Raw genomic sequence first — 12,589 nt, 5'->3', positions numbered from 1 at the left:
ATGCTCTCTTCCATTGAATTGTATATTATGCGGAGCATTAGATTTTTCTGAGTTAAAGAAAGTCTTTCCTGTCTTTGTGTAAAGGTAAGGCGAGTCCAAAAGGACCTTCGAATCATAGAATCATAGAATATTTAAAACACAGAACGAGGTCATTCGGCCCAACGAGTCCGTGGCGGTTCTCTTCAAGAGCAATCCAGCGAGTCCCACTCCCCCGCCGTTTTCCCCGTAGCCCTGCATTTTTTCCCTTCAAGTATTTGCGCAATTCCCTTTTGAAAGCCACGATTTAATCTGCCTCCACCACCCTCTCTGGCAGCGCATTACGTAAGATTAACACTCGCTGCGTAAAAAAAGTTTTTCCTCCTGTCGCCTTTGGTTCTTTTGCCAATCACCTTAAATCTGTGTCCTTCGTTTCTCCACCCTTCTGCCAATGGAAACAGTTTCTCTCTATCTACTCTGTCTGCACCCCTCAATGATTTTGAACATCGCTATCAAATCTCCTCTCAGCCCTCTCTGCTCCAAGGAGACCAACCCCAGCTTTTCCAGTCTATCCACGTAACTAAAGTCCCTCATCCCTGAAACCATTCCAGTAAATCTTTTCTGCACCCTCTCTGAAGCCTTCGCATCCGTCCTAAATTCTGGTGCCCAGAGTTGGACACAGTGCTCCAGTTTTGGCCAAATCAGCGTTATATAAAAGTTCAACATAACTTCCATACTTTTGTACTCTGTGCCTCTATTTTTCAAGCCCAAGATCCCATATGCTCTATTAACCGCTTTCTCAACCTGTCCTGCCACCTTCAAAGAGTTGTGCACATACACCCCCAGATCTCTCTGTTCCTGCACCCCCTTTAGAATTGTGCCCTTTAGTTTATATTGCCCCTTCTCGTTCTTCCTTCCAAAATGTATAATTTCGCACTTCTCTTCATCAAATTTCATCTGCTATGTATCCGCCCATTCAAACAGCCTGATTGTGTCCTCTTAAAGTCTATCACTATCCTCCTTGCTGCTCAGTACACTTCCAAGGTTTGTTTCATCTGCAGAGTTTGAAATTGTGTCCTATACACGCAAGTCCAAGTCATTAATATATACCATGAAAAGCAGTGTTCCTAGCACCGACCCCTCTGGAACACCACTGTATGCCTTCCACTCGTCCGAAGAAACAACCGTTCACCACTATTCTCTTTTTCATGTCATTTAGCCAATTTCATATCGGGCATTGCCCCTTTTATTCCATGGGCTTCAATTTTGCGGCTAAGCATATTTTGTGGCACTTTATCAATCACATTTTGAAAGTCCATATAAACAACATCAACATCATTACCCTCATCGACCCTCCCTGTTACCTCGTCAAAAAACTCAATGAAGATAGTTTAGCCGGTTTTCCTTTAACAAATTCGTGCTGTCTTTTCTTTTTTAATCCGCGCTTGTACAAGTGACTATTAATTTTGTCCCGGAATTTAATTGCTAACAGTTTTCCCACCACTGAGGTTAAACTGACTGGTCTGTAGTTGCCGGGCTTATCCTCAAAAACTTCTTTGAACAAGGGTGTAACATTTCCAACTCTCCAGTCCTGAGGCACCACCCCTTATCTACGGATGTTTGGAAGATTATGACCAGTACCTTTACAATTTCCACCCTTCCTTCCCTCAGCAACCTACGAAGCATTCCATCCGAACCGGGTGTCTTTTCTACTCTAAGCACAGCCAGCCTTTCGAGTACCTTCTCTTTATCAATTTTAGCCCATCCAGTATCTCAACGACCTCCTCTTTCACTCTGACTTATGTTGTGTCTCCTTCCTTGTTACAGACAGATGCAAAGTGCTCATTTAGTATCTCAGCCATGCATTCTGCCTCCATGCATAGATCTTCTTTTTGGTCTTTAATCGGCCCCACCTCTCCTCTTCCGACCGGTTAACTATTTATCTGCCAATGGAAGACTTTTGGATTCCCTTTTATGTTGGCCGCAGTCTATTCTCATACTCTCTCTTTACACCTTTCATTTCCTTTTTCACTTCCCCTCTCTACTTTCTAGATTCAGCCTAGTTCTCACATGTGTTATAAACCAGACATCTGTCATACACCCCCTTTTGCTGCTTCATCTTATTCTCTATCTCTTTCTTCATCTAGGGAGCTCTGGCTTTTGTTGCCCTACCTTTTCCTGCGTGAGAATGAACCTAGGCTATACCCGAACCATATCCTCCCTTAAGGCTCCCCATTGTTCGATTACAGTTTTGCCTGCCGATGTTTGATTCCAATTTAGACGGGCCATATCCGTTCTCAACCCGCTGAATTTGGCCGACCTCCAATTAAGTATTTTTATTTTGGATTGCTCCCCGTTCTTTTCCGTAACTAATCTAAACCTTAAGATATCATGATGTGGAGATGGCGGTGATGGACTGGGGTTGACAATTGTAAACAATTTTACAACACCAAGTTATAGTCCAACGATTTTTATTTGAAATCTACAAGCTTTCGGAGGCTTGTAGATTTTAAATAAAAATCGTTGGACTATTACTTGGTGTTGTAAAATTGTTTACAATTAAGATAACATGATCGCTGTTCCAGAAATGATCCCCCATTGAGGCTTGATAAACTTGACCCAATAACAGTAATGTTTTGGATAAAACGCAATAACTACCCTGTTCTTGCATCCGTTGGTGTTCCGGATAAGCAATTATCTCATCCGTTAATTATGTAAATCGGTTTTAACTTTGCTGCTGAACTTTGCAATTTTCTTCTCCCATCATCTTTTACAGAGCCGCCTGTTCTGTTCTACCAGTTTATCTGGTGCATAAATTTGCTACGCTTTTGGTCTTGTGGCAGCTGCATTATATATGCAATGAACTATGTGTATCCAGCCCTGAGAATGTTATTGGCTAATTCTCTGTACTAAATACCCTCAAATCAGATGATTGGGCTAAGGCGTGGCATCATACCACGAGGAGCTCTTAAATGTACCATGTTGTGGAACTAACCTGTCCTGAAATATATTGTAGAGGGTTGTTTTTCAAACTGGAGGCCTGTGTCCAGCGGTGTGCCTCAGGGATCGGTGCTGGGTCCGCTGTTATTTGTTATTTATATTAATGATTTGGATGAGAATTTAGGAGGCATGGTTAGTAAGTTTGCAGATGACACAAAGATTGGTGGCATTGTGGACAGTGAAGAAGGTTATCTAGGATTGCAAAGGGATCTTGATAAATTGGGCCAGTGGGCCGATGAATGGCAGATGGAGTTTAATTTAGATAATTGTGAGGTGATGCATTTTGGTAGATCGAATCGGGCCAGGACCTACTCCCTTAATGGTGGAGCGTTGGGGAGAGTTATATAACAAAGAGATCTAGGAGTACAGGTTCATAGCTCCTTGAAAGTGGAGTCACAGATGGATAGGGTGTTGAAGAAGGCATTCGGCATGCTTGGTTTCATTGGTCATAACATTGAATACAGGAGTTGGGATGTCTTGTTCAAGTTGTACAAGACATTAGTAAGGCCACACTTGGAATACTGTGTACAGTTCTGGTCACCCTATTATAGAAAGGATATTATTAAACTAGAAAGAGTGCAGAAAAAATTTACTAGGATGCTACCGGGACTTGATGGTTTGACTTATAGGGAGAGGTTAGATAGACTGGGACTTTTTTCCCTGGAGAGTAGGAGGTTAAGGGGTGATCTTATCGAAGTCTATAAAATAATGAGGGGCATAGATAAGGTAGATAGTTAAAATCTTTTCCCAAAGGTAGGGGAGTCTATAACGAGGGGGCATAGATTTAATGTGAGAGGGGAGAGATACAAAAGGTTCCAGAGGGGCAATTTTTTCACTCAAAGGGTGGTGAGTGTCTGGAACGAGTTGCCAGAGGCAGCAGTAGAGGCGGGTACAATTTTGTCTTTTATAAAGAATTTGGACAGTTACATGGGTAAGATGGGTATCGAGGGATATGGGCCAAGTGCAGGCAATTGGGACTAGCTTAGTGGTATAAACTGGGCGACATGGACATGTTGGGCCGAAGTGCCTGTTTCCATGTTGTAACTTCTATGATTCTATGATTCTATGAATATGTTTTCAGTGATTCATACCGAGACAGCTCACGGTTTCAGTATTACAACGAATCAGTGCATTGTTCTTTCTGCCCAATGACATGGTTCATTTGAACTGAGATTTCAAAGTATTTATTGGTTATCGCTGTTATGAAATGTTATTTCATTGTGTGTGTACCTGCCACAGCTTTAGATGTCTGGCCACTGAACTGAGATTCCTCCTGACTCTTTCACATAGTATCACAGTATCATAGCAGGTACAGCACAGGAGGAAACTATTTGGCCCAACTTGCCTGTTCGGCTTTTTGAAAGAGCTATCAAATTAGTCCAATTCCCCTGCTCTTCCCATATAGCCTTGTAATTTTTTTTCCTCAAGTATTTATCTAATTCCCTTTAAAAAGTTAATATTGAATATGCACCCACCACATTTACAGAAAGTGCATTCCAGATCGTTACAACTTGCTGCATAAAAAAATGTTTCCTCATGTCGACTCTGGCTCTTTTGCCGATCACCTTAAATCTTTGTCCTCTGATGACCGACCCGTCTACCACTGGAAGCATTTTCTCCTTATTGACTCAATCAAAACCATTCATGATCTTGAACACTTCGAACAAATCTCCAGTCGACCGAGTCAGTTCTGAGGAGAACAATCCCAGCTTCTCCAGTTTCTCCACATAACGGGACTCCCTCATTCCTGGGACAATTCTAGTAACCCTCTTCTCCAACCTCTCTGAGGCCTTGACACCCTTTCTGAGGTTCCGTGCCCCGAATTGAACACAGTATTCAAGCTAAGGCCCAACCAATGATTTATAAAGGATGAGGATATCTTCCTTCCTTTTGTACTATCTGTCTCGAGCTTTACTATCCTGTACCTAACTGCACTTCCCCCAGATGTACTATCCTGTACCAAGCCGTACTGTCTCCAGCTGTACTATTCTATGCCTAGCTGTACTGCCTCCAGCTGTACTATCCTGTATCTAGCTGTTCTGCCTCGAGATGTACTATCCTGTACCTAGCCGTACTGTCTCCAGCTGTACTATTCTGTGCCAGCTGTATTGCCTGCAGCTGCACTATCCTGTATCTCGCTGTACTGCCTCCAGCTGTACAATACTGCCTCCAAACAAAAGGAGGACCAGGTGTCACAGTGTGACAGATACCCTCCCGCACCAGGGTTGAAATCGTTTCGGGGTAGGGAACTATGTCAGTTACGTGTGTCTAGCTGGTACCCTGCTAAAACTGAGCTAAGTCCCCATTAATTAATCTTTTTGTAAATGTGTTGGTTCTTTATATATTGACGTTCACTGCAAAATGCGGCAAAGGGAATAATTCGAACCAGAGAACTTCACAAGTTTTCTTTTTTTATGTATTCATTCTCATGGTGCAGGCGTCGCTGACAAGGCCAGAATCTGTTGCCCCTCCCTTGTTGCCCTTGAGAAAGTGGTGGTGAGCCTTCTTCTTGAACGGCTGCAGTCCGAGTATCCCACTAAGCTGTTAGGGAGGGAGGGCCGAAGAATTGATCTCGTAATATACTCTCTACTGCACAACATTACGGCAGTCTTCAACTGGGTCAATTTAAACGAGCTTCCGTTGATGCAATCATCACACAAACGTGAATGTAGTGAGAGAGCAACACTTCAGGAGGGGAAAAGTGTAGGTCCTGTGATGTGTTCTGCAGTGCTAGACTGAAGTTAGATACAGGGTGAAGCTGACTCTATAGAGGGTTCCTAACCCTAAACTCTAACCCTCCCTGCCAATATTACTCCAGTCAGATAACAGTGGCATTAATAGGATTCGCGTTTTGGTCAGGCCTCCGACTTGGGCTCGGGTGAGTGATTGGCTCGGACTATAACGTCAGGATTAGGGTTAGGGTTTCAGGTTTAGGTTTAGGGTTTCAGTAAGGGTGTCAGGGTTATGGTGTTAGAGTAAATGGAAATCCCAATCCCTCTATCTCTGCAACCTCCTCCTAAATCATCCAGTCCTCTTACTCTTGCCTGTTGTGCCCTTCTCCCCCTCGCGTCTTCCCATTATGAGACCTTTAACTGCCTCCACCCTATTCTCTGGAATGTCCTCCTTAATAAGCGCCAGGAACTTTTTTGGTCACTTTGTACAGGTTGATTTCTTTTTCTGGGACACTGTGAACAATTTCGGAGTTAAAATGCTGTGGAATGAGCTTCTCGTGAAAATTCATGGCTCCCATGAACTCACGCATCTTCGAGCAGATGTAAATGATAGTGTTTTGGTTGCTCAGATGTTGTAGGGTCTTTAGCAGTAAGTGGTATTCACGTTTCTTGTAGACGATATCGGATCCCAGGATGATGTCGTAGTCTGTTGGAAATTGATAATGGTTTATACCCCACGAGAGAGCAGAGACTTTTGACCGCTGGATAATTGAAGAGGGGACATTGTTGGCCACGTTTAGTTCTATTTGATTCAGAACTTCTGGTTTGTCTGTCAAGGTCACATCTCCACCTGCCAGAAGAATGTTAAAGAGCAATGACGTATCTTCACTTATTGCTTCCCTATGACACCAACCTGTAAATAGTAAATGTGGGCAAAAGGGATTCGGGGCAAAGCAGATTAACACAGCAAAGGCTGTTAAATGTAATGATGAACTTGTGCAGTGTCACAGCATTGCTCAGCGACTCCATCAGCACAGCGGTTATTTCACTGGATTTAGTAATCCAAAACTGTGAACTAAAAATCCAGCAACTTGAGTTCAAATCCAACGACGAAAATTTGATTTCAATTCAAAAATGTCAACGTGAAATGGGCGATATTGACTTTCTGCCAAAGCGTAAAACCGGTGACAACGAGTTTGTCGCCCGTTGAACATTCCTCCCGATTTTTATTTTTAGCTATCACACGTTTCAAACTGCCGGTCGAAGTCAATATCCGCCCCAAAGTGACCATAAAATTATCCGATTATCGCAAAAACCCAATAGGTTCACTAATGTCCTTCAGTGATGGAAACCTGCCGTCCTTAACCAATCTGGTTTGTGTGTGACTCCAGTCCAACACCAATGTGGTTGGTGCATCACTGCCCTCTCGTGTGGCCTTATGAGCCACGCCGCAGTATCAAAATAAGGATAAAGCTGCTACCTAGGCATCGAAATTGGAAACAAAAAGGCACACCCAGTCCAGTTGACCTTGCAAGTTCCTCCTCGCTATCAATCGGGGACTGTTGTCAAAGTCGGGAGAGCTGCCTCACAAACTAGTCAAGCAACGGTCTGACATATTCAAAGAATCAGACCTGTCCTCACTCTGAGGAAACCCTCCATCGTGTCGTGTGGCACCTCCACCCTGCTGAGTGGGATAGATTAATAACAAATCTCGCAGCTCAAAACCGGGCACTCATGAGGCACCATGGGCCCTAAGCAGCAGCATAATGGAATGGCACAACAATCTTGTCACCGCAGGGCCCGACATATCCCTCACTTCTCCATCACCATCAAGCTGGGTGACCAAATCTGTTTCAATGAGGAATGTAGAAGAGCATGACTGGAGCGGCACCGAGCGTATTTGAAAATCAGCTGCCAACTTGGTGAAGCTGCAGCAAAGGATTACCATGCATTATAAACAGTTAGAGCAACATACATTATGAACTGTGAGAGCACCATGATTTCTAAACAGCGAGAGGAGCATGCATTATAAACAGCGAGAGCAGCATGCATTATAAACAGCGAGAGCACCATGCATTATAAACAGTGAGAGCACCATGCATTATAAAGAGTGAGAGCACCAGGCATTATTAAAAGTGGGAGCACCATGCATTATAAACAGTGAGAGCACCATGCATTATAAACAGTGAGAGCACCATGCATTATAAACAGTGAGAGCACCATGCATTATAAACAGTGAGAGTACCATGCTGTGCACAGAGTTCAGCAATCCCCAAACCAAACAATCAGGTTAAAGCTCCGAAATCCGGTCACATCAAGTCGCGAATGGTGGTCGCAAATTAAGCAACCAACAGGAGAAGGAGGCTCAGTGAACATTCTCATCCTCAACAAGAGCGCAGTCCAGCACATGGGAACATAAGGACATAAGAAATAGGAGCAGGAGTAGGCCACACGGCCCCTTGAGCCTGCTCCCTCATTCGATAAGATCACGGCTGCTCTTCGAACTCCACTCCACTTTACCGCCCGATTCCCATATCCCTTGATTCCCTGAATGCAAAAAAAAGTTTGATGCGCTTGCAACAATCTGCAGCCAGAAGTGCCAAGTGGATGATCATTCTCAGCCTCTTCCTGAGGTCCCCATCCTCACAGATACCAGTCTTCAGGCAATGACATTCACTCCACGTGATAACAATAAATGTCTGAGTTCATGGACATGGCAAAGGCTCCCGGCTGCAGTGTTGAAGACCTGTGCTCCAGAATAAGCTGTGCCCCGACCTGAGCTTTACCAGTCGGAACTTTCATCTATCCGACTAAAAAATGGAAAATTGCCCAGGCATGAACTGTCGACAAAAAGCGGGTCAAATCCAATCCGGCCAATTACCGCTCCATCAGCCGACTCTCAATCATCGCCAAAGTGATGGAAGATGTCGACAGTGCTATCAAGCGGCACTTACTCACCAATAACCTGCTCACCGATGCTCAGTTTGGGTTCCGCCAGGACCACTCGGCTCCAGACCTCATGACAGCCTTGGTCCAAACATGGAAAAGAATCCTGAATTCCAGAGGTGTGGTGAGACTGACTGCCCTTGACATCAAGGCAGCATTTGTCCGAGTGTGGCACGAAGGAGCCCTCGTAAAACTGCCGTCAATTGTAATCAGTGGGGAAACTCTCAAGTGGCTGGAGTCATACCTGGTGCAAAGGTACATGAGAGTGTTTGTTGGTGGCCAATCATCTCAGCCGCAGGACATCGCTGGGCAGTGACCAAGCCCCAACTATCTTCAGCTGCTACATTAATGACCTTCCCTCCATCACGAGGTCACAAGTGGGGCTGTTCGCGAATGATAATGATAAGGACATAATGTTTATTTCCTTCAGTAATTCCTCAGGTAATGCCGCAAAATACACGGCCTCCGACCTGCTCTTGCAGCCACACTATTTATGTGGCTGGTCCAATTAAGTTTCTGGTCAATGGTGACCCCCAGGATGATGATGGTGGGGGATTCGGCGATGGTAATGTCGTTTGATGTAAATGGGAATTGGTTAGATTCTGTCTTGTTGGAGATGGTTATTGCCTGGCTCTTGTCTGGCACGAATGTTACTTGCTGCATAACAGCCAAGCCTGCATATTGTCCAGGTTTTGCTGTATGCGGCCACGGACTGCTTCATTGTTTTATTCTAAAGCATGCTTACTGTTTTATGGAATATAATTTGGCCATCAGTTGGGTGTTGGACACGTGACTGGAGCTCACAAGGACTCAAAAACATGATCAAAAGCTACAGCTTCCCCGTTTAATATCTGATCAGAGTCGAGATGTTCAGGATGTTGTGCAAATATTACATTGAATATAGCCAGTCCATTTCTGATAGGTATCTAGTTCTCAGCTCATCAGCTCAAGGAGAAAATTGTTCAAATGTTTCACTTTTTCATTTTCTGGAATTTTACGTTTACTCGATTTTCACAGATCAACAGCAGTTCAATTGAGATCCCGCTCCCCGATGGGAGGAGGGACTTTCTCCATAATGGCAGGTGGAGCGGCTGAGTCTCGAAAGCTGCGACTTTTCTGAGGCATCATTCTTATTGCCTGAGGTAAGGGTCCTGTGCTTTGAAAGCATTTTCGATCAAACAGAACAAAACTGGAGGTGAAGAACTGTCAACCCTGGTTCGGCCGCAACTGGAGTTCTGTGAGCAGTTCTGGGCACCGCACCTTCGGAAGGACATATTGGCCTTGGTGGGAGTGCAGCGTAGGTTTACGAGAATGATACCCAGACTCCAAGGGTTGAGTTACGAGGAGAGATTACACAAATTGGGGTTGTATTCTCTCGAGTTTCGAAGGTTAAGGGGTAATCTGATCGAAGTTTAATTGGTGGGATTCATTTAATTTGAATTAATTAGTTAAAGGGTAAGTCATGTCAGGACAGCCCAGCCCCGTGTTCTGCTCTTCCTGCTCTATGTGGGAAATCAGGGACCCTTCCGGTGTCCCTGACGACCATGTGTGCGGGAAATGTATCCAGCTGCAGCTACTGACAAACCGCATTGCGGCACTGGAGCTGCGGATGGATTCATTAAGGAGCATTCGCGATGATGAGAACGTCGTGGATAGCACGTTTAGTGAGATGGTCACACCGCAGGTAAAGGTTGTACAGGCAGGAAGTAATTGGGTGACCACCAGGCAGAGTAAGAGGAGCAGGCAGGCAGTGCAGGGGTCCCCTGTGGCCGTCCCCCTCTCAAACAAATATACCGCTTTGGATATTGTTGAGGGGGATGACTTATCAGGGGAAGGCAGCAGCAGCCAACTTCCTGGCACCAGGGGTAGCTCTGCTGCACAGGCTGGGAGGAAAAAGAGTGGAAGAGCTACAGTGGTAGGGGATTCTATCGTAAGGGGAACAGACAGGCGTTTCTGTGGCCGTAAACATGACTCCAGGATGGTTTGTTGCCTCCCTGGTGCTAGGGTCATGGATGTCACTGAGCGGCAACAGGGCATTCTCAAGGGGGAGGGTGAGCAGGCAGAGGTCGTGGTCCACATTGGGACCAACGACATAGGTAGGAAGGGAGATGAGGTCCTGCATCAAGAATTTAGGGAGCTAGGTCGCAGATTAAAGAGCAGGACCTCAAAGGTTGTAATCTCTGGATTACTCCCAGTGCCACGGGCTGGTGAGTATAGAAATAGGAGGATAGAACAGATGAATGCGTGGCTGAAGAGTTGGTGCAGGAGGGAGGGTTTCAGTTTCCTGGATCACTGGGCCTGCTTCTGGGGAAGGTGGGACTTGTACAAGTCGGACGGGTTGCATCTGAACCAGAGCGGGACAAATATCCTTGCGGGGAGGTTTGCTAGCACTGTTGGGTGGGGGGGGGGGGGGTTAAACTAACTTGGCAGGGGGATGGGATACAGAGTGGAGCTACAATAGGGGGTGATGTGTAGCCAAATATTGAGAAAAAAACAAGTCTGCTTGGAAGACAGGGCAAATATGTAAGAGCAAGGCTGGATGGCATCTATTTTAATGCGAGGAGTCTTGCGAATAAGGTGGATGAACTGAAGGTGTTGATAAACACATGGGAGTATGATATTGTTGCTGTCACAGAGACATGGTTGAGGGAGGGGCAAGACTGGCAGCTCAATATTCCGGGGTACAGAATCTTCAGGCGAGACAGAGGGGGAGGTATAAGAGGAAGGCGGGTCGCAATATTAATTAAAGAATCAATTACTGCCATAAGGAGGGATGATATATTAGCAGGTTCCTCTAATGAGGCCTTATGGGTGGATCTTAGAAACAAAAAGGGGGCAAGCACTTTGATGGGAGTGTACTATAGACCCCCAAACAGTCAGGAGGAGATAGAGGAACAGATATGTAGGCAAATCTCAGAAAATTGTGCAAATAATAGGGTAATAATAGTGGGGGATTTCAACTTCCCCAATATTAACTGGGATACTCAGAGTGTAAAATGCTTAGAGGGTACAAAATTCTTAACGTGCATCCAGGAGAGCTTTTTGAGCCAGCATGTAGAAAGTCCTACAAGAGAGGGGGCGGTACTGGACATAATTCTAGGGAATGTGGCCGGCCAAGTGGAAGAAGTGCTAGTAGGTGAGCACTTTGGTGACAGTGACCATAATTCAGTGAGATTTAAGGTGGTCCTGGAAAAGGACAGGGAGGGGCCGGAAATAAAGGTTCTAAATTGGGGGAAGGCCGATTTTAATAGGATAAGGCAGGATCTGGCCAAAATGGACTGGGATCAGCTGCTTGTCGGAAAATCCGCATCGGAGCAATGGGAGTCTTTCAGAAGGGAGATTGAGACCATACAATGGCAACATGTTCCCGTAAAGGTCAAGGGTGGTTCCAAGAACTCCAGATAACCTTGGATGTCAGGGGATATACGAGAATGGATTCGGAAAAAAAGGAGGGCTTTTGGCAGATACAAATGGCTAAGGACGGAGGAAGTCCAAGAGGAGTACAACAAGTGCAGGGGGATATTTGAAAAGGAAATTAGGAGATCAAGGAGGGGCCATGAAAAAACACTGGCGAGCAAAATAAAGGAAAATCCTAAGATGTTTTATAAGTATATTAAGGGTAAGAGGATAACTCGGGAAAAAATAGGTCCCATTATGGAAAATAATGGCAATCTGTGTGTGGAGCCGGAAGATTTAGGATGGGTTCTAAATGAATTTTTTGCATCTGTTTTCACTCTGGAGAAGGACGACGTAGACAGAGAAATACGACAGGGGGACTGTGATATACTCGAACATATTAACATCGAGCGGGAGGAGGTATTGGCGGTTTTAGCAGGCCTAAAAATGGATAAATCCCCAGGCCCGGACGAAATGAATCCCAGGCGACTGTGTGAGGCAAAGGAGGAGATTGCGGAGTCTCTAACACATATATTCAGAACCTCTCTGGCCACAGGGGATGTGCCAGAGGACTGGAGAACCGCTAATGTAGTACCATT

General features: G+C 45.1%; 1 protein-coding gene across 1 annotated transcript; it reads right to left on the bottom strand.

Moving 5' to 3' along the window:
• Positions 1–6,100: 6,100 nt before the first annotated feature.
• On the bottom strand, positions 6,101–8,450 carry LOC137312508 (EEF1A lysine methyltransferase 3-like). The gene is made up of 2 exons (XM_067979048.1): positions 8,339–8,450; positions 6,101–6,498 (listed from the first exon to the last, which is right to left on the bottom strand). The coding sequence occupies exons 1-2, from the start codon at positions 8,448–8,450 to the stop codon at positions 6,101–6,103; spliced, it is 510 nt and encodes a 169-aa protein (XP_067835149.1).
• Positions 8,451–12,589: the final 4,139 nt, after the last annotated feature.

Source organism: Heptranchias perlo, unplaced genomic scaffold, assembly GCF_035084215.1.
Source record: "Heptranchias perlo isolate sHepPer1 unplaced genomic scaffold, sHepPer1.hap1 HAP1_SCAFFOLD_43, whole genome shotgun sequence".
Taxonomy (NCBI): Eukaryota; Metazoa; Chordata; class Chondrichthyes; order Hexanchiformes; family Hexanchidae; genus Heptranchias; species Heptranchias perlo.
This window is presented reverse-complemented; position numbering and strand designations above follow the sequence as displayed.

Bases quoted from the DNA above. Each gene is read 5' to 3' on its own strand.
- LOC137312508 (XM_067979048.1), bottom strand. From the start codon at position 8,450: ATGAAAGTTCCGACTGGTAAAGCTCAGGTCGGGGCACAGCTTATTCTG. The intron at 6,499-8,338 runs GTTATCACGTGG...TTCTTCTGGCAG, and splicing joins CATGAACTCAGACATTTATT to GTGGAGATGTGACCTTGACA.